The sequence below is a fragment of the Pongo pygmaeus genome, chromosome 1 (assembly GCF_028885625.2).
Source record: "Pongo pygmaeus isolate AG05252 chromosome 1, NHGRI_mPonPyg2-v2.0_pri, whole genome shotgun sequence".
NCBI classification, from domain to species: domain Eukaryota; kingdom Metazoa; phylum Chordata; class Mammalia; order Primates; family Hominidae; genus Pongo; species Pongo pygmaeus.
In genome coordinates, this window is record NC_072373.2 from 191,321,268 (window position 1) to 191,346,407 (window position 25,140).

The 25,140-nt window shown below is 41.1% G+C and overlaps 1 protein-coding gene across 8 annotated transcripts in view; it reads right to left on the minus strand.

The window, feature by feature from the left end:
- LOC129040038 (microtubule-actin cross-linking factor 1) overlaps positions 1–25,140 on the minus strand; it is a 379,189-nt gene that overhangs the window by 108,780 nt on the left and 245,269 nt on the right. For all 8 annotated transcript variants that reach the window (XM_054493938.2, XM_063665707.1, XM_054493981.2 and 5 more), the window contains 8 exons: positions 20,327–20,845; positions 19,346–19,522; positions 18,955–19,078; positions 17,222–17,430; positions 16,546–16,863; positions 9,883–10,049; positions 8,028–8,184; positions 5,626–5,743 (listed from right to left, as the gene is read on the minus strand). In XM_054493938.2, coding sequence (XP_054349913.1) covers positions 5,626–5,743; positions 8,028–8,184; positions 9,883–10,049; positions 16,546–16,863; positions 17,222–17,430; positions 18,955–19,078; positions 19,346–19,522; positions 20,327–20,845 — 1,789 coding nt within the window. The remainder of the gene's footprint in view (positions 1–5,625; positions 5,744–8,027; positions 8,185–9,882; positions 10,050–16,545; positions 16,864–17,221; positions 17,431–18,954; positions 19,079–19,345; positions 19,523–20,326; positions 20,846–25,140) is intronic.

Genomic DNA, 25,140 nt, shown 5'->3' on the forward strand with positions numbered 1-25,140 from the left:
TAAGTCTAGAATGGTACTTGCCATATTTTAGAATGAGCTTTTATAATAAAGCCAGAAAGTTTCACCTTTTATATCAATATCTTTCAATATAATAAAAATGAAAATACCATTAAGGACAGAAAAAGCAGCCTTTTTTTTTTCTTTTTTGAGACAAAGTCTCACTCTGTTGCCCAGACTGAAGTGCAGTGGCATGATCTCGGCTCACTGCAACTTCCACTTCCCGGGTTCAAGCAATTCTCTCATCTCAGCCTCCCAAACAGCTGGGATTACAGGCGCCTGCCACCAGGCCCGGTTAATTTTTGTATTTTTAGTAGAGAGGGGGTTTCACCATGTCGGTTAGGCTGGTCTCAAACTCCCGACCTCAGGTGATCTGCCTGCCTCGGCCTCCCAAAGTGCTGGGATTATAGGCATGAGTCACCGTGCCTGGCCTAAAAAGCAGCCTTCTTCTAATAAAGACATTAAAATGAGCCCTTCTTATATTGTTTCTAAAGGAAAATTCTTTGCCTTTTCTTTCATAACCTCTTCTTGCTCACCTTTCCCCAAGAAAAAACAGAAATCCTAAGTGCCAATAAATCTGGCTCATCAACATTCTTATAAATTGTGCTTTGGGCCTTCGGTTCTGTTTCTAATCACCATAATTTCACATACATTCTCCCCAAACTGATTCCTTATATTTCAGAAAAGTTTCCCAAGATAGGTAAAAACCAGGTGATGTAATGATAAATATTATACAGAAATCTGAAAAATATTCATAATGATACTTTAAAAGGACAGAAAACTCTCGTATGCACTGACTTCACTGTACAAAAAGTCATGTGCAAGGTTATATTACAAAATAGTTGGCTGGGCGCGGTGGCTCACACCTGTAATCCTAGCACTTTGGGAGGCTGAGGTGGGTGGATTGCCTGAGCTCAGGAGGTTCGAGACCAGCCTGGGCAATACGGTGAAACCCCATCTCTACTAAAATGCAAAAAATTAGCTGGATGTGGCAGCAGATGCCTGTAGTCCCAGCTACTGGGGAGGCTGAGGCAGGAGAATCGATTGAACCTGGGAGGCAGAGGTTGCAGTGAGCCAAGATGGTGCCACTGCACTCCAGTCTGGGCGACAGAGCAAGACTCCGTCTCAAAACAAAAACAAAAACAAAATAGTTGTGGGCCAGGTGTAATGGCTCACGCCTGTAATCCCAGCACTTTGGGAGGCTGGAAGTTTAAGACCAGCCTAGGCAACACAACGAGACCCTGTCTCTACAAAAAAAATTAAAAAAAAAAAAAAATTAGTCAGGCATGATAGTGCACATTTGTGGTCCTAGCTACTCAGGAGCTTGAGGTGGGATGATTGCGTGGGCCTAGGAGGTCAAAGCTACGGAGAGCCATGATCACACTACTGTACTCCAGCCTGGGTGACAGAGCGAGACCCTGTCTCTAAAAAGAAGGAAAAAAATTAGCTGAATTAGGGTGGTGATTATAAAACTTTTAAATGTTAATGTTATTATATTTTCGATTAAAAAATACAAAATAGAAAAATAACATTGCATTGCAGTGTGGTGATGCAAAAAAAGAAACTGGACTAGTAGGTAGGAGAAGACGGTACTAACCAAGGTTGTCACTAACTCAGTATGTGAGCCTTAATCTACAAACACAGCTTATTCTGCAGGATTTAAAGATAATACAGCCTATCCTGTTAACTCTCATGGGGTAACTGGGAAGAGACCATGAGCGAATGTATATCAAACTACTTTATGAAACAGAGCTACATAAGTGTAAGGAACTGAAATATATATACATGGTTTCTCAGAGTTGGAGGAGAACTTTGAGATCACTCAAGATAGTAATTTTCAAACTGATTTTCAAAACACCCTAAAAAGGTGCTTTAGGGATTGTGTTTAATGTTTGGTTTAAATGTAATATTCACATAAATTTCTAACTACTTAGAAATGATAATAAAACATGCATGTTCCATTATGCTGAATTCTACACCTTAACCCACCAGATGAAACCAATTATGCTGCTTTTCTGGGGAAAGTAAAGCAGCTCCTGACACATCTAAGCATCTATTTTAAGTTATTTTTGAGTGTCTCTGATTGGAAAGGTGGTAGCTCTTTACCAGCAATTTATGATATTCAAACCTGTCCATGTATAGTATACTCATGTATAGTATACTCATGTATACTATACAAAGAAAAACATCTATAGCACATGTGTAATACATTAAATAACACGACCAAAAATATAACATGACTTGCTCTCTGTACATCTACACAGTTCTCATTGTGGCAGAATTGTGTAATAATAGAATTCTTAACACTTCAAGTCAGTTGGACAGTTTTTGTCCTCAATGTCAGTCTTAAGTGCTTTCTATGTGTAAGAGCCCTCATTAAATATTCTTAGTGATTTAACTTTGAAACAATAATTCTTATTACATCACTTTCAAGTTTCTAGCTCAATTCAATCAAAGCCTGTTCTGACATTGTGAAGTCAACTTTCAAAAACATTTGTCATCATTTGCAATTACTTAATCTGTGTGAACCATATTTTTTGGATACAATGAAACCAAACAAAATTTAGAAATAAATCAGATAGGCTGGGCCCGGTGGCTCACGCCTGTAATCCCAGCACTTGGCGGGGCCAAGGCGGGTGGATCACAAGGTCAGGAGATCGAGACCATCCCGGCTAACACGGTGAAACCCTGTCTCTACTAAAAATACAAAAAATTAGCTGGGCTTGGTGGCGGGCACCTGTAGTCCCAGCTACTCAGGAGGCTGAGGCAGGAGAATGGCATGAACCCAGGAGATGGAGCTTGCAGTGAGCCGAGATTGCGCCACTGCACTTCAGCCTGGGCGACAGAGCGAGACTCTGTCTCAGGAAAAAAAGAAAGAAAGAAAGAAAGAAATTAGATGGTGAAGCTGTCATCCAATAATCTTCCTTTTCAAATTTTTATATTCGTTAAGTTAGTCTCAATATTCTTACTGATGGATTTCAAAACAGATAAATGCTATAAAATAACATATAAGGGAAACTTATGCCAACAAAATGGTTTCTTTTAATTTTTATTATTTATTTATTTATTTATTTTTGAGATGGAGTCTCGCTCTGTCGCCCAGGCTGGAGTGCAGTGGTGCGATCTCAGCTCACTGCAAGCTCCGCCTCCCGGGTTCATGCCATTCTCCTGCCTTGGCCTCCCGAGTAGCTGGGACTGACTACATGCACCCACCACCACACCTTGCTAATTTTTTGTATTTTTAGTAGAGACGAGGTTTCACTGTGTTAGCCAGGATGGTCTCAATCTCCTGACTTCATGATCCGCCTGCCTTGGCCTCCCGAAGTGCTGGGATTACAGGCGTGAGCCACTGCGCCCGGCCGCCAACAAAATGTTTTGTTTTATGTAGTAGGGTTCTATATGAGATTTCTGTTTTTCTATATGAGATTTCTGTTCTATATGAGATTTCTGGTTTGTTTGTTTTTTTTTAAATGATCTAGTCTAGGAGTCAGTAAACTATAGCTCATCAGCCAAATCTGGCCCTTCGTCTGTTTCAACAAAGTTTTACTGGAATACAGTCACAACTACTCATTTCTATTAATGTATTGTCTTTGGCTGTTTTTGTTACAATGGCAGAGGTATATGACTGTGACAGAGACCATATACCCTGCAAACCTAAAATAGTTACTATCTGGCCCTTTATAGAAAAAGTTTGCTGACTCTGATCTAGTCACACGAGTAAGTCACTGAACGTAGAGGCTGATATATCACCAATTCCCTGAAATGTCACTTGTGGATAGTTCCAAAATATCTTTTAACTTTAGAATACTATAGAAAAGTACACATTTTCAGAAAGCAAATAAATCTTTCCTTTACTCGTTAAGTGACTATAGGAGTGCACTATCACAGACTAGTAATAAAACCTATGTGATCTCAATTAACAACGAGCAAGTGACTGGGAACTCACATGAGATTTTGTTTATTTATTTATTTATTTTTGAGACAGAATCTCGCCCTGTCGCACAGACTGGAGTGCAGTGGTGCAATCTTGGCTCACTGCAACCTCTGCCTCGCGGGTTCAAGCAGTTCTCCCACATCAGCCTCCTGAGTAGCTAGGATTACAGGCGCAAGCCACCATGCCTCGCTAATTTTTGTATTTTTAGTAGAGACGGGGTTTCACCATGTTGGCCAGGCTGGTCTTGAACTCCTGGCCTCAAGTGTTCCGCCTGCTTTGGCCTCCCAAAGTGCTGGGATTACAGGCATGAGCCACTGTGCCTGGCCTTCATATTGGATTTTGCTTCAAAGACTTAATTTGCAGTGAAAGATTATATACACATCTGGGCACAATCTTTGTACCCCCTTTGAAGTACTGATTTTTTTTTTTTTTTTTTTTTTGAGATGGGGTCTCGGTCTGTTGCCCAGGCTGGAATACAGTGGCACGATCTCAGCTCACTGCAACCTCTAACTCCCAGGTTCAAGCGATTCTCCTGCCTCAGACTCCCGAATAGCTGGGATTACAGGCACGAGCCACCAGGCCTGGCTAATTTTTATATTTTTAGTAGAGACAAGGTTTCACCATGTTGGCCAGGCTGGTCTTGAACTCCTGACCTCAAGTGATTAGCCCACCTAGGCCTCCCAAAGTGCTGAGATTACAGGCATGAGCCACCACGCCTGGCCCAACACTGACTTCTAAATACCTTGCTTCTTCCTGGATATCACAATCATACCTATCCAGGCTTGCCCAAGGTTTTTTTTTTTTTTTTTTTTTTTTTTTTCCTGAGACGGAGTCTCACTCTGTCTGTTGCCCAGGCTGGAGTGCATGCACGATCTTGACTCAATGAAACCTCCACCTACCAGGTTCAAGCTATTCTCCTGTTTCAGACTCTCGAGTAGCTGGGACTATAGGCACGTGCCACCATGCCCGGCTTTTTTTTTTTTTTTTTTTTTTGAGACAGAGTCTCGCTCTGTCTGTTGCCCAAGTTGGAGTGCAGTGGCGTGATCTTGGCTCACTGCAAGCTCCACACCATTCTCCTGCCTCAGCCTCCTGAGTAGCTGGGACTACAGGCACCCGCTACCACGCGTGGCTAATTTTTTGTATTTTTAGTAGAGATGGGATTTCACCGTGTTAGCCAAGACTGGTCTCAATCTCCTGACTTTCTGATCCGCCTGCCTCGGCCTCCCAAAGTTCTGGGATTACAGGCGTGAGCTGACGCACCTGGCCTAATTTTTGTACTTTTAGTAGAGATGGGGTTTCACCATGTTGGCCAGGCTGGTTTTGATCTGCTGACTTCGTGCCTGGCCAGTGCCCAAGTTTAAAGATGATGCTTACCCATCCCATTTACACATTCAAAAAAGGGAAATTCTCAAGATGAAAATCTTATTTTAATTATTCTATGTTCATTGGATAGTTCTAAGTGGGACAACTAGTTCATTTACTTTTCCCATCATGAGAAGGAATTTTGCAAAATGGAGCAATGTTATATAGCAAAAGGGGTGACAGGTCAGGTTGCAGGGGAAGACTGCTTTGGGCATGCCCTTTGTTTTCATACCCAACCTTGATTTTCACTTTAATTATATAAGGAGGCATTTCCAAAGGCCAAAAGCAAAGAGCAATTTTTATTCACTATATTTTGAAGAGCCTGTACTCACCTGTCTTGCCTTGGGAATCAGGTGCTGTGATTTCCATGATGAGATTTTCTAAAGAAGTACCTTTGCAATTGATTTCTTCTACCAGAGTTCCCTTACTTGCCCAGTCATCTAGTAGACTCTGTTTAAAGAAGAAAATGGCTAAATGTAGTATCTGGGGCTTTTTCCTCACAAGTAGGGACATCTGTTCTGTATATACTCCCTAGTGTTTTGACAAGCATTAAGAGACCATCCTTCTGATTTATTTATTCATTTATCAAATATCTATTGAACATTTACTATATGACTGGCACCATGCCAAACACTGGGATACAAAATAGAATTATGACACAATTTCTAAAGCCAGAAGCTCAGATTATCAATTGCATTATAATGTGATAAATGCTATTATAGTATTATGGACAGTCTGTGAATTCCAAGAGCATAAAAGGAGTTCTATCTAATTCTGAATAGAGGAAGGAAAGCTTTGAATTAAGATAATGGCTGGGCATGGTGGTTCACACCTGTAATCCCAGCACTTTGGGAGGCCGAGGCGGGCAGATCACTTGAGGTCAGGAGTACAAGACCAGACTGGCCGACATGGTGAAACCCCGTCTCTACTAAAAATACAAAAAAAAATTAGCCGGGCGTGGTGGCAGGCACCTGTAATCCCAGCGACTCAGGGCGCTGAGATGGGAGAGTTGCTGGAACCTGGGAGGCAGAGGTTGCAGGGAGCCGAGATCATGCCACGGCACCCCAGCCTGGGTGACAGAGTGAGACTCCGTCTTAAAAAAAAGAAAAGAAAGATAAGAGTTTGCCAGATGGACAAGAGGGAACAACATGCATACAAAGATTAAAAAAGAAATGGTAACTAGAGGATAAATAAGGAGCTAGATATTGAGATACAGAAAAATACATAGAATCATAGGCTATACTTTGCATTTATTAAGGAAACTTTATATTGGGTTTGAAATCAAAGATTCAACTACCACAGAAATCCATCAGGAAACAATGGCATTTGCTCTAAGACAAAAGTACCACATCACGTTAAGTCTCCAAAATGTCTCCTGCCATAGTTGTAGGATTTTACTCCTTTCAGAGCAAGGACGCCATTCTAGCCTTCAATGCCCTCCTCCATACTGAATATCCCTGACAATCTACTTAGTTTGCTTTTGACTTTAAGCTGCAGAGAAAGGCACAGAGCTCTACTCATATTGCCTAATTTCAAACTGACCCTTGGTCACTGCTTGTCAGTTCTTTAATTAATCACTCTCTTTTTTTTTTTTTTTTTTTTTGAGACAGGGTCTCACTCTCTGTCGCCCAGGCCAGAGTGCAGTGGCACCATCTCAGCTCACTGCAACCTCCACCTCCCAAGTTCAAACAATTCTCTGCCTCAGCCTCTTGAGTAGCTGGGATTACAGGCACCCGCCACCATGTCCAGCTAATTTTTGTATTTTTAGTAGAGATGGGGTTTCACCATCTTGGCCAGGCTGATCTTGAACTCCTGACCTTGTGATCCACCTGCCTCGGCCTCCTAAAGTGCTGGTATTACAGGCGTTGAGCCACTGTGCCTGGCCATTAATCACTCTTGATTCCAAAGAGCCGCAGTCCCCAAACTATGGCTTTACTCACAGAATATTTTACATTTTTGAGGAAAATACAGTGACATCTGTTGAACACCATATGAACAACTACTAAGTTGTTTGGACCTAACTTCTTAGCAAGTAGAAGTATTAGGAGTTTTTTTTTTGTTTCTGTTTTTTTTTGGCCTTGAGGTGCCATGACAAATTTCTTAAAACACCATGGGCACTGTGAAACAAAAATGTTGGGAAAGCTCTGTCCTAGGGAATTCCCAACAGCAAATGCTCCTGGCACTCACTCTGAGAAAGCAATCAAACTCTTTTCTTTCATCTGCTCAAGATGAAGTATGCTTTACTGAGAAAATAAGGATAAGTGCATGACAGTCAGAGGCATATTTGGCTTATTTCAACAAAAGGAAGACATAGGTTAGAGGTGTAAGCAGAGGCTGGATAATTACGGATCAAAGACAGTACAGAAGGGATTTTGCAGGGAATGGGAGGAAGGTTGGTCCCATCCTTGAAGGTGCCTTCCAACCATCTGATTCTAGCTTTTCCTTTACTAGCTGAAGTAGTACTAGTTCTTCTATCCTCAATTTCCTGACCATATTATCTGGTTACTTGCTCAAATATATTTGTCTAATTCTCAAACATACAAAGAGAGTGTACACTTCTCAAGGACTGTATAGGTAGATTGTTATCACATGAAGAAAACGGAGGAATTTCTGTTCTGATGCAGACTGACAACTTGGATTTCTCATACATTTCCCCACCACAGCTGGAGACCAGTTAATACAAGTACTCAAACCAGTGCCTAGCCCAATTCTTGGAGTCCCTTTGTTCACCTACCTTCAGGTGTTCAATCTGCTTTTCTAACTCTTTAGCACTCATAGAAGTTTCTGTAGGTGGAATACTCCCTTCAGTTTCTTTCAGCCATTTCTGGAAGGTCCTGACCAGCTTCCGGAATTCATCCAACTGTTCCTGGCAAGATGATGCATCTTTCTCTCTGTCGATGAAGCAGTTTTGTTACTTGCCAGACTGTTTTATAAAGTCAACTTGAGCTAAGACTAGTTCATTCTGTGACTCCAGACATCAGTTACCTAACATGGCCTTTCTTTCTCATAATCTTTTCCAGAGCAGGTTTGGCTGAACAACCACATATAAGGTTGAAGCATACCAAACTCAGGAATATATTGCCCTTGTTTGGACATTTCTGGGGAAAGAGGTCTTCAATCTTACTCTAGGCTAAAGTGAAAGTGAGAAAAACTAAAGGGAGGCTGCTATTTAGGTACTGTGATACAATGGAAAGAATGCAGGCTTTGGATCTCAATTCCAGCCCTGCTACATTTTAGCTATTTGACTCTTTCAAGGACCAATTCAAGTGCTGATTGCTTTAGCAAGGAAGGTGCCGAAACTGAGGCTCACAAAAGTTAGGTGATTAGTTCTAGATTAATCATGCCAATGAATAAACTAAATCAAAAGGAAAATTTTGGAAATGGCCATATCTATCAGACAGATGTCAATCCAGAAATCCTGATTCCTCATACAGTAAAAAGGCCCTCAGCATAGGGGAAGAAAAACAAAAGCTTTCTTGACCTTTGTCCCCATCCTCTCCATTAGATAACCTGCTGCTAATAATGTTGGTTTGAGCAACTCTTTTCTTCTAATCACTAAGGCAGTTATCTGCTAAATCAAGATCATATTTATGGCTAAACTCAGATAAGAAGTCTTGTTCATGCTCTTAAATCTATGTGAGGTTGTCCAATGGGGAATCCTGGCTTTTCAACAGGGACCAAAATCAGCCATATATTCCCTTGTTTGCCTTGAAAGAAGAATCCAGATACTCTTCTAAAATAGCAACTTAAATGTGGTCAAAACAAGCAGGGGGTCTGGGCACGGTGGTTCACACCTGTAATCCCAGCACTTTGGGAGGCCAAGGCAGTAGGATCGATGAGGCCAGGAGTTCACAACTAGCCTGGTCAACATAGCAAGACCCCATATCTTAAAAAAAAAAAAAAGCCAGGGGAGTGCCAACATCACCCTTAATTATGTCTAGGAAGTCTCTTCCAATTTTTCTCTTCTTTCAAAATTATTCTGTAATCTTACTTGCTGCCTCAAATTTGTTCTGTTTGGTCCAAGTGGCCTAGGCTTCTGATCACAAAGAGAGGGAACTCATCCCTATTTTCTATTAGTTACTATTAGAAAAACCACTAAGTGGCTGGGTGTGGTGGCTCATGCCTGTAATCCCAGCACTTTGGGAGGCTGAGGCAGGTCGATCACCTGAGGTCAGGAGTTCGAGACCAGCCTGGCCAATGTGGGGAAACCCTGTCTCTCCTAAAAATGCAAAAATTAGCTGAGCATGGTGGTGGGCGCCTGTAATCCCAGTCACTCAGGAGGCTGAGGTAGAAGAATTGCTTGAACCCAAGAGATGGAGGTTGTAGTGAGCCAAGATGGCACCACTGCACTCCAGTCTGGGTGACAGAGTGAGACTCAGTCTCAAAAAAAAAAGAAAAGAAAAACCACTAAGCATCAAGTAGATTAGGTAGCTTTGCCTAAAAAAAGGCACTTTTTACCCTCCTACGACTCAGTAGTAGAATTTTAGATGCCATCTTTTCTGGTAAAGGAAGAAAAGAGAAAAGATCATTTCACTCCATAACAAGAAAAAATAGTTCCCCAATGCTGACCAACACAAGTGATAACTCACCGCTCTTTAACTGTCTTCTGTAGCTCTGTGAAGTCTTTTCTGAGGTTCTGTACCCTGTCCTGATGCTGAGACAGGTCCAGTGCAAAGCCACAAGAGCTCAGTTCAGTGACCAGGTGCTCAAGAGTATCTAGGTTCTCCTGTTGGTCTTCCATTTCCAAATTGAGCTCCTGTCAAGCAAACAAGGAAATGTATTAAATCCTCTAATCCTTATAAATATACTCTAAAAAGAAGGAATAAGGAAAGACGTATGCTTGCCAGGTCAAATGCTAGATCAATACAATAAATATGTAACTCAGTGCAAGTTTAAAAAAACAAACAAACATTTTTTCTTTTTCTTTTGAGGCGGAGTTTTACTCCTGTCACCCAGGCTGGAGTACAATGGCGCTATCTTGGCTCACTGCAACCTCTGCCTCCTGGGTTCAAGCGATTCTCCTGCCTCAGCATCTCGAGCAGCTGGGATTACAGGCTCCTGCCACCACGCCCAGCTAATTATTTTTTGTATTAAAAAACCCAATTAAAAAATCTGATAAATATGTAGGACATCTTCAATCCACTGGAGAGTGGCTAAGAATTACAAAACAGTCTTGTCTCCTCTAAACAAACATTCAAAGACTTGGGAGGTACCATGACAGGACCTAAAGAATGAAAGTTTCAGGAGTCAAATACACCTCACCTGAAATTCAATCACACTTTGCCACTTACTAACTTGTGATCTTAAGCTACTAAACTACTCTAAGCTTCATGGTCTCTTCTATAAAATGGGGGTAAACACATTATCTCCACTATTATTTAACATTATACTTAAGATATCAGCCAGGCCCAGTGGCTTATGCCTGTAATCCCAGCACTTTTCGGGGCAAAGGTGGGTGGATCACTTAAGCCTAGGAGTTCAAGACCAGCCTGGGCAACATGGCAAAACTCCATCTCTATTTTTTAAAAAAAAGTTAATTTAATAATTTTAAAAAACAGCCAATGCAATTAAGAGAAAACAATCTGTGGAGTAAGAATTGAAAAAGAAGAGATAAAACTGTATTTGTAGGTTACATGAAAGTATATTTGTATGGCCGGACACGGTGGCTCACGTCTGTAATCCCAGCATTTTGGAAGGCCAAGGCAGGCCCATCACTTGAGGTCAGGAGTTCACGATCAGGCTGGCCAAAATGGTGAAACCCCGTTTCTACTAAAAATATAAAAATTAGCTGGGCATGTTGGCGCACTCTGTAGTCCCAGCTGCTTGGGAGGCTAAGGCAGAAGAATCACTTGAATTTGGGAGGAGGAGGTTGCAGTGAGCCAAGATTGTGCCACTGCACTCCAGCCTGGGCAACAGAGTGAGACTCCGTCTCCAAAAAAAAAAGGCCAAAAGGCCAAAAGGCCAGGCATGGTGGCTCATTCCTGTAATCCTAGCATTTTGGGAGGCCGAGGCAGGAGAATCACTTGAGTTCAGGAGTTCAAGACCAGTCTGGCCAATGTGGTGAAACCCTATCTCTACTAAAAACACAAAAATTAGCTGGAAATTGCTTGAACCCAGGAGGTGGAGGTTGCAGTGAGCGGAGATTGTGCCACAGCACTCCAGCCTGGGTAACAGAGCAAGTCTCTGTCTCAAAAAAAAAAAAATAAAGTATATTTGTAAAACCCAAGATAATCAACAATAAAATGAAATCAAACAACGAAGTAGTTAAATAAGGTAGCAGGATATAAAATTAACACACAAAAATCATTAATGAAAACTTCAACTTACTATAGCAACACAAAAGGCTCAATATTAGTAATCAACTATCAAGAAACACAAAATCTAAATTTTAAAACACTTCTGAAGTTGGGTGCAGTGGCTCTTGCTTGTAACCTCAGTTGCTGGGGAGGCTGAGACCCCTGGGAATCACCTGAGCCCAGGAGTTTGAGGATGCAGTGAGCTATGATCATGCCACTGCACTCCAGCCTGGGCAACAGAGCAGGACCCCATCTCAAAACAAAAAAGAACAAAAAAATAAAAAACACTCCTGAAAAACACAAAAGCAGATCTGACTAGATGGAAACACATCCATAAAAGTGCATGTGTATGTATTTGCTTATGTATGTATATGCGTTTGTGTGAATAAATACATTTAGTGTGACCCACATAAAAATGCTAACAAGTTTTTTTCTCTAGAACTAATGAAGGTGATTCCTAAATTCACATTGAAAAATAAATGTGCAACTACACCTATGAAAAACCTTGAAAGAAAAAAAATGAGGAGGACTAGCTCTCTACCACACATTAAAATATACCATAAAGCCTCTATAATTAAAATAGTATGCTCTGGTACATGAATAGAAAGACCAGCAAAACAGAATAGAAAATCCAGAAATAGGCCGGGCGAGGTGGCTCATGCCTGTAATCTCAGCACTTTGGAAGGCCAAAGTGGGTGGATTACTTGAGGTCAGGACTTCGAGACCAGCCTGGCCAACATGGTGAAACCCCGTCTCTGCTAAAAATACAAAAATTAGCCAGGTGTGATGGCGGGCCCCTGTAATCCCAGCTACTTGGGAGGCTGAGGCAGGAGAATCGCTTGAACCTGGAAGGCAGAGATTGCAGTGAGCTGAGATCATGCCACTGCACCCCAGCCTGGGCGACAGAACAAGACCCCATCTCAAAAAAAAAAGAAAATCCAGAAATAGACTCAAAGACATAAAAATTGTGTATATGATGAAGATGGTTTCTTAAATCTGGGGAAAAGATGGATTTTTCAAATAAATGATACAGGTTGGATATTCTTTATGCTTGGGACCAGAAGTGTTTTGAATTCCAGACTCTTCCAGATTTTGGAATATTTGCATTATACTTAGCAGTTGAGCATCCCTAATCTGAAGTTCTGAAATCTGAAGTGCTCCAATGAGTCTTTCCTTTGAGCATGACCTCTTGAGTGTCATGTTGGCTCTCAAAAAGTTTCAGAGTTTGGGCTGGGTGTGGTGGCTCACACCTGTAATCCCAGCCCTTTGGGAGGCTGAGGTGGGTGGATCACGAGGTCAGCAGATCGAGACCATCCTGGCTAACACGGTGAAACCCCATCTCTACTAAAAATACAAAAAAATTAGCCGGACGTGGTGGCAGGCGCCTGCAGTCCCAGCTACTCGGGAGGTTGAGGCAGGAGAATGGCGTGAACCCAGAAGGCGGCGCTTGCAGTGAGCTGAGATCGTGCCACTGCACTCCAGCCTGGGTGACAGAGCAAGACACCATCTCAAAAAAAAAAAAAAAAAAAGTTTCAGGTTTTGGAGCGTTTCAGATTTTGGATTGGGGCACTCAACTTCCATTATGAACAACTAGATAGACATGACAGAAAAAGGTAACATGATTCGTACTTCAGAATAAGCTTAAATTCTTAAAAGATTCAAATGTAAAAAAAATTAAAACAAGTTTTAGAATAAAGCATGAATAAATTTTTTCATAACCTGGGTGTGACAAAAATCTTTCAAACTATGACTAAAAATACATATTTAATAAAATACTCATAAAATCTTCTATTTAGAACAAAAATTCCACATTTACGGCCAGGCACGTTGGCGCACGCCTGTAATCCCAGCATTTTGGGAGGCCAAGGCGGGCGGATCACGAGGTCAGGAGATAAAGACCATCCTGGCTAACACAGCGAAACCCTATCTCTACTAAGAATACAAAAAATTAGCCGAGCGCGGTGGCCGGCACCTGTAGTCCCAGCTGCTCAGGAGGCTGAGGCAGGAGAATGGCGTGAACCCGGGAGGCGGAGCTTGCAGTGAGCTGAGATCGCGCCACTGCACTCCAGCCTGGGTGACAGAGCGAGACTCCGTCTCAAAAAAACCAAAAAAAAAAAAAAAAAAAAATTCCACATTTACATGGCAAAAAACACCATAAATCAAAAGCACAAACTGGGAAACAATATTTCTAACATATCACAAATAAAGAATTAATCTCTCTAATATATAAGAACTCTAAAAAAAAAAACTTTAAAAATTGAGAGAAAGCCAAAAATCTGGACCAAAAAACGACAAAATACATGAACATATAGTTCACAAATAAATGACTCTTAAATGTAAAAATATACTCAATCTCGTTCATAAGAGAAATAAAAATTAAAACCACATTCACATATCATGTTTTACCAATCACACGAGAAAAAAATTAAAAGCTTGATAATAAATTTTGTTGGTGAGGCTATAGAGGGGGAACAGGTACTCTAATACACTGCTGGTGGGAATGCAAAATGGTGAAACTTCAATGGAGGGGAATTTGGCTATTTCTAACAAAACTACACATGTATTTACCCTTTAATGCAACAACTCCACTCTAGGAACTTATTCTGAGGATACACTTCCAATATTATGGGAAAAAATACACACAGCTATTCAGTAGTAACAGCACAATTTTGGAAACAACAATTCAAATTTCCACCACATATGAGTCTTGTTGGCCAGGTGTGGTGGCTCATGCCTATAATCCCAGCACTTCGGGAGGCCGAGGCAGGCGGATCACTTGAGGTCAGGAGTTCGAGATCAGCCTGGCCAACATGGTGAAACCCCATCTCTACTAAAAATACAAAAAAACTATCCAGGCATCGTGGCAGGCACCTATAATCCCAGCTTCTTGGGAGGCTGAAGCAGGAGAATCGCTTGAACCCAGGTGGAGGTTGAGGTTACAGTGAGCCAAGATTGTGTCACTGCACTTCAGCCTGGGCAACAGAGCACAGAGTAAGACTCTGTCTCAAAAAAAAAAAAAAAGATAAAAAAGAAAAGAAAGGAAGAATCTTGTTGATTAAACTGTAATTCTTCTACACAATGAAAGTATGGTTTAAAAAATGAAGATCTCTGTGAATCCATATTAAGTGATTTCCAAGACATATTAAGTAAAAAAGCAAAGGATTACGTAATATACCCTTCTTTTTTGTAAGGAAGAATGGAAAATAAGAATGTGTGTGTATGTTCATTTTGGTAAAAAGAAATAGAAAAAAATAAACCTGAAATGTGTTACTATGGGGATGGGTGAAAATGGGATGGAAGAGATAGGAAAGACAATGAGAATATATCCTTATTCACTTCCTATACCTTGAGTATAACTTTTTGAATAGTTTTAACTTTTGACCTATGTTAATGCTTTACATATTTAAAAATAAGTTTAATCAACAAAGGTAGAAAAATGAAGTCCTAAAGTTGAATACAAATAGAAACAAATCTAATTATATAAGAAATTACAGAAAAAATAATTCAGGTAATTTTTGAACACAGTACACAGTGGGTCATAGGCTAAGGACAAAAACAAATCCAAAGAAATCTTCAATTTTATTTAGCAGGTTTGTTATTGGTAGAAATACTAGTGTAATTCTAAAACTATCTTATATTTATTGTAGAATAAAACAAATAAGTAAATATATTAAAGTTGCTGGGAACTAGGGTTCTCCCTACAGGAAAGAAAGATACAAATGTGGAAAGGAGGAAGATCCTGTGGTGTTGAGTTGAAACTAGACTATCAGTATGATTTTATGATATAAGAAACATACACATATATTTCCTAACACTATCTATTAAAAAGAACCTAAAAGTAGTGACACTCCAGTAGCTCATCTAGTGTCCAGATTTGGTTTCTAAATATCATTCCCCACTAAAAGTGGGACTCCTTGGATAAATAGCTGATTTCAGATAGGGGACAAGGAAATACATTATTGTGCCACAAATATCTTAAGTGCCAAAAGTGCTCTTATGCTGAGGAAGACATGTCAAAAAGCCACAGGAGACAGCTTGAAGGGGCTCCCACTGACCACATTTGGGAAAACGTTAAGTATCATAAAGAATAATGGTAATAACAAATATAGAAGCCCTTAATGATACTCTCTTTTATATTTTTATAAGAGAGGGAAAACAATTAGCAACTGGTGAATCTAGATGAAGAGTACGCTGGTGTTTAATGGACCATTCCTTTTGCTTTTCTGTAAGTCTGAAATCATTCAAAGCAAAAAGGAGAGCAAACCAAACCAAACAATGAGATTCCACTTTAATATGGAAAAAGTTAGAAAGCTAGATAAAGCGAAGGCAGCAATGCAGAGATATAGGAATGCTGAAGTCCTACAGGTGGGAATGTGTGCTGGTACAGCCATTCTGGAGCTCAAATTGGCCACTACTGAGTCAAATTAAATTAATATATGCATATACTATGACTTGGCAATTTTACTTCTGGGTATATATCTGTGGTAGTTGTTAATACTTTTTACCAAATATTTCTAGCTTTGGACCTTCTAGGTATGTGGTGAGATTACATTTCCTCACCCTCTTGAAAGGTATAGGTGGTTTTGTGGAAAGTGCTTTGACTAATAAAATGTAAATAAATATAATATGACCTTTTACCACTGAGGCAGTAATCATGAAAGCTTATATCAGGATGAAATCTCCATCAATCTGCATCCCTTGAGTGACTATGATGAGCTGAGTGGCCCTGCTGATTTGGGCTGAACATGTAGTAAGAGTGAAAAATAAATATTGACTGTGTTGGTTTAAAAATGGACAAATGATACCTAGTTTACGGGATCACTGTAATAATTCCCAAAGATAATGCAGGTAAAGTTTCCAGTATACTGACTCATGTAGTACGTGCTCAGTAAATGCTGGTTCGCTCCCTGCCCTTCTCTTCCCTTTATTCTGCTAACATGGCAGATATATCCTCACCTGGATCTGTTGGAAGAAACGTGTAATATCTTGATCTGGCTGATTTCCAGAGGCCAGCATCCGACTTTTGTTTTCCATGAACTGCTGCAGCTTACCAGAGAGATGTTCAAACATCTCTGCCTGGGGCAGAAGCTTCTTTAGGGAGCTCTCCTTTTCTTGCTGCTGTAGACAGAGCTGTTTGAACCGCTGGCTCACCTCTGCCAGTTTGCCCTGCAGCACTGCTGCTGTGGTACTGTCTGCTGTCTCCATGAATCGGGTCACCATCTCACGGGTGGCCTCCAAGCTGCTCTTTTGCCGAGCAATGTCCTGCTTCAATTTCTGTCATGAAGAACACGTCTGTCAGCTCCTGGCTCACTTATTCCAGGACATCTGAGCCACAAACTAATAACTATATGCTATCTCACAAGGGGGACTGGAGGACTGCAACTGAGCCTCCAGAATACCACACATCTCATCACCTTAGTTCTCCACCCCTTCTACCACATGACTTTGCTATCTCCACTTTCATTCCAGCTCAACTGGGTAGAAATATCTTTACATGGATTAGTTATCATTTCTAAATCTTATTAGATGATTCACAGATGTTAAGTTCCCTCTTGTTACTTTTTCAACATTATGTAATGATGGCACACAGCAAACATAGCCTCTACGCTAGCTCTTGGGACACAGATCTTACCATATTTGTGGCTAAGGCTTCCTGGATGACTCCTGATGAGAGTGATGACACCTGCTTCCCTTCCAGGTTTTGTTCAACTTCCCCAATAGACTGTAACAGGCTCTCCAGGCTTTCCTGGACACTCTGAGATTGGGCAATTGCTTTCTGCAGCAGAGAAGATCGCTCAGCCAGGCTGTAGGAGAGGCTTTGGAAGTGGCTGAGTATGGAATCTGAAAAATCAGGCCATGAAAAGAAAGAGTGGAGACAATTTTTGTATTATGCTTTTAAAGACTTCATTATTAAATAATAATAATAATAATTATTATTATTATTATTATTTAATAATAAAGTTAAAAATAATAATAATAATTATTATTATTATAGGGATGTGGTCTCAATATGTTGCCCAGGCTGGTCTTGAACTCCTGGCCTTAAGCAATCTTCCTACTTCAGCCTCCTAAAGTGCCTGGATTACAGGCATGAGCCACCATGCCCAGTCCTACATTGAACATAGTAATTGTAATAATAATTGACATTAAGACCAATAGAAGGAATAAGTTTGAAATGCATTAGTATTAGAGCCAAGTTCAATAAGCATTAGTTATTTACCGCATACAAAGAACCAGAAATTGTACTAGATGTTGAGGACTAAAGATACTTAAGTATCTTATCTGACATCTACAACTTAAGACTTTAAAACAGAGCATAGGCAGAGGAAGACCCATCACAATTAATGATAAAAATAAAATCTTAAGTGGTATATTAATACTAGAAGTACTGTCCTCGAGAAGCCCAGAAGGAAGAATAATTATCTTTCGTTTCTTTTGAGGAGTGGAATGGCTAAGCCAAGCTATTTAACATATGCATTACCTCACATACTTATCACTTTTTTGTGGTGAAAACACTTAAAATATACTCTCGCAGCAATTTTCAAGTACACGATATATGTGTGTGTGTGTATATATATGTGTGTGTGTATATACATATGTGTGTGTGTATATATATATTATTATTATTGTTTTTTTTTGAGACGGAGTCTTGCTCTGTTGCCCAGGCTGGAGTGCGGTGGCACGCTCTCAGCTCACTGCAAGCTCCACCTCCCGGGTTGACGCCATTCTCCTGCCTCAGCCTCCGGAGTAGCTGGGATTACAGGCGCCCGCCACCATGCCCGGCTAATTTTTTTATTTTTTTATTTTTTTTTTATTTTTAGTAGAGACGGGGTTTTCACCGTGTTGGTCAGGATGGTCTCGATCTCCTGACCTCGTGATCTGCCTGCCTCGGCCTCCCAAAGTGCTGGGATTACAGGCATGAGCCACCACACCCGGCCTGTATATGATATATTGTTATTAACTATAGTCACCACGATATACTCTTGGCTACATCTTGAAGCATGGGCAATATTTCACCATGCTTGGTAAACATTCAATAAATGTTAGCAGCTAAGCAATAGGAAAAACTTCAGGGGTAATACGATGTAAGTGGTTTACTTGGGAAAGAAAAGAAGTAGATGTGGCTAGAAGATAGATGCCTGGGGAAAAGGGACTGAAGCCAGATTGTGAAGGTCCTTCAATGGTGCAAGAATAAAGTTCATTAGAGGATGAGCTCTTTGATGACAATCTATGTCTATTCATGTTTATATTCTCAGCCTCTAGCCTGGCACCACAGATATTTGCACAACACAATGTGACATATTGCAGAACAGAGGTACATACTAGGAATTAAGGGAGTACTATTATACTGCTGCTGCTTTATACCTGTAGTTTCTTGAACATGCTTGTGGTCTGGGGCTGGCTCCCCTTCAATTTCCATTATGTCACGAGCTACTTTTTGGAGCTTTTCCACAGGTACTTGGTGCTCAGCCAATTCCTCCTGCAACTGCTGCTTGTCCATGAAAAAAACAAAAGAAAAACATCTAAGTAATCAAAGCTGATTCTAGGAATCTGGAGCTACTGAACAGCTTTACAGAATAATTCTAAGTTTACCCATAGCCATAAATATTAGAAGCAAGTGTTTAGCACTCAGATCTCGTCCAAGGCATCCCAACCACTGCCTTTATTTTATGTAAGCATTTGCTTTATTTTGGGGTACTTTACACCATGGAATACAAGGTCTTGACACCACAACACAGCCTGTGTCCTGACTTACCTTTGTTGTTGCAAGCTGCTCCTGGAGAACTCCAGGGTCAGAGGCAACAGTATCTGAGAGGAGCTTCTCCACGTTGGCCTCACAAGTCTGCATCCAGGCCTGCAGGCTGTCAGCACTGTTTTGGAATTGATGATACTGGCCTAACAGCATATTCAGGTGAGATCCTAATCGTGTACACTGTGCCAGAGAAAGAAAGGTAAGCAGACTTAAGCAAGGTCAGGCCAAAGGCAGCAGCTGCCCAAAGAAAGAGGCCTGGCTTTGTTACAGAGAACTCACTGTAACTTCAGATAATGGTAGTGCCAGAACCCATGGATAGATGGGTAGCAATGATCTGTAAGTGCGGGTCCCCATTGTTTGCTCCATACTATTCACCTTGACCTTCTTACATACCCAGGAAAATTTAATGAGATGTATGACAAGCCCCCAAAGAAATGAACACAAGGTTGCAGACAAAGGTAGGGGTTAAGAAGTGCAAAAAGTATTCTTTCTTGGGGATTAGAAGTGTTGGCAGAAGGCATTAAGACAGGTAAGAAGAGCTGACTGGATTCTAAACTTTAGAAGAAAGAGGAAGTTCTTTAGATAGGAAGGAAGGTAAGGATTCACCCTAGATGCTCTGTGAAATAAAGACAGAAATAAAGACTGTGCAATTGGTTTAAATTTCCCCTGTGTGCTATGTCTCTTGGGAGTCCAAGTCTGCTGGTCAGAATACAGGAAGGGGAATACTTCCACCTTCACCATCAGTGTGACATACTCCTGCCAGTGCTAGGTATTAGGTATTAGCTAGCTATCAGGCCTTTGGGCTAATACCTATGTATTTTACATTTTTTGCATTGTTTGTGAAGACCTTCTGACCGTGGTCCAAGTATAAATCAGCTCTCCTACTATGTCCTGGAGTTCTTATTCTGAGCCCCAGACACTACCTACATTGTGTGAAGGCTGCCATGATTGTTTCACCAAGGATGCCAGGAGCTGCCCCCTTACCTTTGAGTGGAGAGCAGTGTATCTTTCTGTTGCATCCTTCAACTTGTCCTTTACTAAGTTTCCAATTTCTGATGGTTCTTTGCCTTCCTTAAAACTGTTTTCCATGTCCAAGACTTTCTGTCCTGAGATAGTCACAAATCTCAAGTCTCCTTTGTGGGAAATGACATCCTCTGAGAAGCTTCCTTGCCGCTTTAGCAGGGAGGGAAGGGCCTCGGGGCTGCTGTCTTCCTTATGCATGTTCTCCAGCTCTTTCTCAGATCGTTCCAACCAGCTTTCAAACTCTCTATGATCCTGCAGAAATTTCTGCAACTCATCCTGAAGTGTCTGCACCTGCTTCAGTTCTGCCTCTGATTGGGCCAGGGAAGTAGAGTATTGCTCCTTTAGCTCTCCCAGTTTCTCTTGCAGCATCTGTTGCTCCTCAGGTGTGAGATTGTGGCCATGCTGATCCAAGAAGGCCTGAGCTGACTGGGTGGCCAGAATGAAATTTTGCTGCTGGGACAGCAATTCTTGGTGACGGGCCTGGTAAAAAAAAAAAATCCCCCCAAACAAAGGACAATCAGTAGGGAATCCACAATAATTTGAAGTATACAAGACTGGATTTCATACTCCATGTGAGGTCTGCTTACATTAAGCCTTAGTCTTTTCACCCACATTGCTGTCAAGTCATATACCTCTCTCAGTTTTGCTGCATCTCACATTTTTCCCTGTTAACTTCATTTTATTCAGTTCAGCCCCTTGTTTTAGGTATAGCCCTTTAATTTAGATGCTCACTCTTAAGTTGTACTTATAATCTTTAAGGACCATCTACCTATAAGCTAGAAGTAGGGAAAGGTCTCTACCTCTACTCAATAGACCACTTTTCCAGCTGCTCAGAAATCACCAATATCAGTCACTCTCTAAACAGTATGCCACATGCTAATCCCCTCTGAACTGACACGTATAGGACTTCATGGTTTTCAAAGAGATTTTACATGTATTATCTCATTTGCTTTGTGGCACAACCTATAATGTAGGTAGACAATATAATACCCATATTAAGAGTAAGTGAACACCAAAAAGACGTTATATATCTTGACTAAGGTCATGCAGTTTGTTAAAGAACAGAACTGCAACTCAAACCTGACTCTCTTCGCTAAACTGTACAAATGGACAACTAATAATCATCTACATTAGTGGAAGGGTAGCTGAATAAATCATACATATGACTATATAAAAATTGTAAGTTCAGCCAGGCACAGTGGCTCACGTCTGTAATTCCAGTACTTTGGGAGGCCAAGGCAGGCAGATCACAAGGGTCAAGAGATTGAGACCATCCTGGCCAATATGGTGAAACCCTGTCTCTACTGAAAATACAAAAATTAGTTGGGCATGGTGGCACGTGCCTGTAATCCCAGCTACTTGGGAGGCTGAGGCAGGAGAATTGCTTGAACCTGGGAGGCAGAGGTTGCAGTGAGCCAAGACCCTGCCACTGCACTCCAGCCTGGCAACAGACTGAGACTCCATCTCAAAAAAAAAAAAAAAATGCAAGTTCTTAACTGTGAAATATGTCACACATGTGTCCATGAAGACTGTCCCTACTAGGAAAGGCCATGGAAAATTAATTCAATAATTAGAGAGTAAACTGTATTTCTGGGTAATAATAAGTAATTTGTACTTTTTATTTGTATGTACTGTGTCTATGTGCTTATACATAGACCTTCTTTCTATTCCAATGGAATATGAGTTCTTTGAGGAGAGTTGTGAGCTTTTGTTTTGAAACATAAGATGTTCTTCCTGAGTCTAGAAGACAGTGGGAGCTGTCAGTGTTCCTGACTACCTATACTGTTTATGCCACTACTTAGAGAAGGACTACAGATCATCGTCTAGTTTTAGCCTATATCAACAGCAACCTGATAGCCTCAGCTTCCCACATCATTTCAAGAAAGCTGAGTGACTAGGAGGCTGATGCAGGAGTATCACTGAAGCTAGGTTTTTGAGACCAGCCTGAGCAACAACATAGCAAGACTGTCTCTTAAAAAAAAAAATTAATGAGGCATGGTGAGTCCACACCTGTTACAGTGAGCTATGACTGTACCACTGCACTTCACCCTGGGTGGCAAAGTGAGGCCTCTTGTCTTTAAAAAATAAAAAAAAGCTGGGCTCGGTGGCTCACGCCTGTAATCCCAGCACTTTCGGAGGCCGAGGCAGGTGGATCACGAGGCCAAGAGATCGAGACCATGCTGGCCAACACGGTGAAACCCCGTCTCTACTAAAAATACAAAAATTAGCTGGGTGTGGTGGCATGCACCTATAATCCCAGCTATTCAGGAAGCTGAGGCAGGAGAATGGCTTGAACTCGGGAGGCAGAGGTTGCAGCGAGCCGAGATTATGTCACTGCACTCCAGCCTGGCGACAGAGTGAGACTCCGACTCAAAAAAAAAAAAAAAAAAAGCGGAAGTGAAAAAGAAAGCTGGAAGGACAAATATATCTTGCTCAATTAGAGAGTGAAGTGGGAGCAGTACTACAATTTTGTCTGTATATCACCCAGGTATCCTCCATTCTCACCTTCCAACTCATCTACCTATAAGGCAGTTTCCTTCCTAGAATGGAGATACCACTTGGTTAGGTTGACTGCTGCCAGCAAAAGGTGTCAGAAGTGCCCTATGACAGCAGAACCATTTTTGCTCTGTCCTCTTATAAGACTACCAGGGCTTTGGGGGACACATTATAATGGACCTTCCAAAAGCGTCATGCAAGAGGCAGAAATCCTATTAACATAAAATATGACAATGGTCCACACAGGCCACTGAACACAAGTATTCCAGCTAAGCCAATATTCTTTCTATAAAGGTGTCACCACTAAAATATATGATCCACGTGTTGTAAGTGTCCTAAATATGTAATATTCTTTCAATCATTCAATAGAATGTGCCTGTATATGCCAGTTGATGCCCTTGAAGATGGTTTACTGGGTTGGCTCACTGGCTTATTTCTAATTCCTGGCATATGGCAGCTATTCAGTAATTACTAAATGAATAAATAAATGAGTAGAAATAAACAGTAAGAAGTGACTTCTGCTTTTTTGTTTTGTTTTGTTTTGTTACAGAACAGGCAGCCTGTAAGAAACAGTGTGCGTTTTCAAGCCTAGCATCTAGAGGGCAATACAGACAACAAAACAATATCGAATGAGAAATGCTAAAAAGTAGGAAAGGGTATAAGAGGAACTTATAGGCTGGGCACCTGTAATCCCAACACTTTGGGAGGTGAGTAAATCACCCGAGGTCAGGAGTTTGAGACCAGTCTGGCCAACACAGTGAAACTCCATCCCTACTAAAAATACAAAACTTAGCTAGGCATGGTGGCACATGCCTGTAATCTTAGCTACTTGGGAGGCTGATGCATGAGAATTGCTTGACTCCAGGAGATGGAGGTTGTGGTGAGCCGAGATCGCGCCACTGCACTCCAGCCTGGGTAACAGAGCAAGACTCTGTCTCAAAAATAAATAAATAAATAAATAAAATAAAAGAAAGAAGAGCATATGGGGGAATATACACCCTAACTTTGGTGAGGGTGGTGAATTAAGGGCTTCCTAGAGGAAGTGAACTCTAAGCTGAGATCTGAAGAATGAGTAAAAATTAACCAGTAGCTGGGCCCCCTCCCTTACTTTATGCAATGGAGAAGCAAGTAAGTTCCAAGAGCATGAAAAGGCCCAGAGGAAAGTGAGAGCACAGTTTAGCCAATAAACTGAAAGGAATCAATATAAGCAGATGCTCAAGTATAAACGAAGCTGACAGATAAGGCCAAATAAGTAGACTAGATCCCAGTGGGTAGGGGCTGAGAGGAGAGTTAACCAGGTAATCTTTTTTTTTTTTTTTATTATACTTTAAGTCTTAGGGTACATGTGCACAATGTGCAGGTTAGTTACATATGTATACATGTGCCATACTGGTGTGCTGCACCCATTAACTTGCCATTTAGCATTAGGTATATCTCCTAATGCTATCCCTCCCCCCTCCCCCCACCCCACAACAGTCCCCAGAGTGTGATGTTCCCCTTCCTGTGTCCATGTGTTCTCACTGTTCAATTCCCATCTATGAGTGAGAATATGCGGTGTTTGGTTTTTTGTCCTTGCGATAGTTTACTGAGAATGATGATTTTCAATTTCATCCATGTCCCTACTAAGGACATGAACTCATCATTTTTTATGGCTGCATAGTATTCCATGGTGTATATGTGCCACATTTTCTTAATCCAGTCTATCATTGTTGGACATTTGGGTTTGTTCCAAGTCTTTGCTATGGGACTGTAAACTAGTTCAACCATTGTGGAAGTCAGTGTGGCGATTCCTCAGGGATCTAGAACTAGAAATACCATTTGACCCAGCCATCCCATTACTGGGTATATACCCAAAGGACTATAAATCATGCTGCTATAAAGACACATCCACACGCATGTTTACTACGGCACTACTCACATTAACCAGGTAATCTTGAGGGCAACAGGGAACCACAAAAAGGGCTAAGCAAGGATATGGCATTTTAGAAAGATTCCTTAGTAGTAAGGAGAATGGACTGGAAGGTACAAACCAACAGGCAAGAAGACCAGTAGAAGCTACTATAATAATACCAGTGAAAGCAGACAGTGGTTCTAAACTACAATAATATCTTAGTAAAGATGAAGAAGTGTAGCTGACTTTGAAAGAAATATAATTAGCATAAGATTTGATGACTGATTTGACGTAGGCGAGTGAGAGAGAGAATGGAATCTAGGATGATGTCCAGTTCAGACAATGAAGTGGGAATAAAGGAAAAAGAATGTTTGATTGTGGGAGGAGT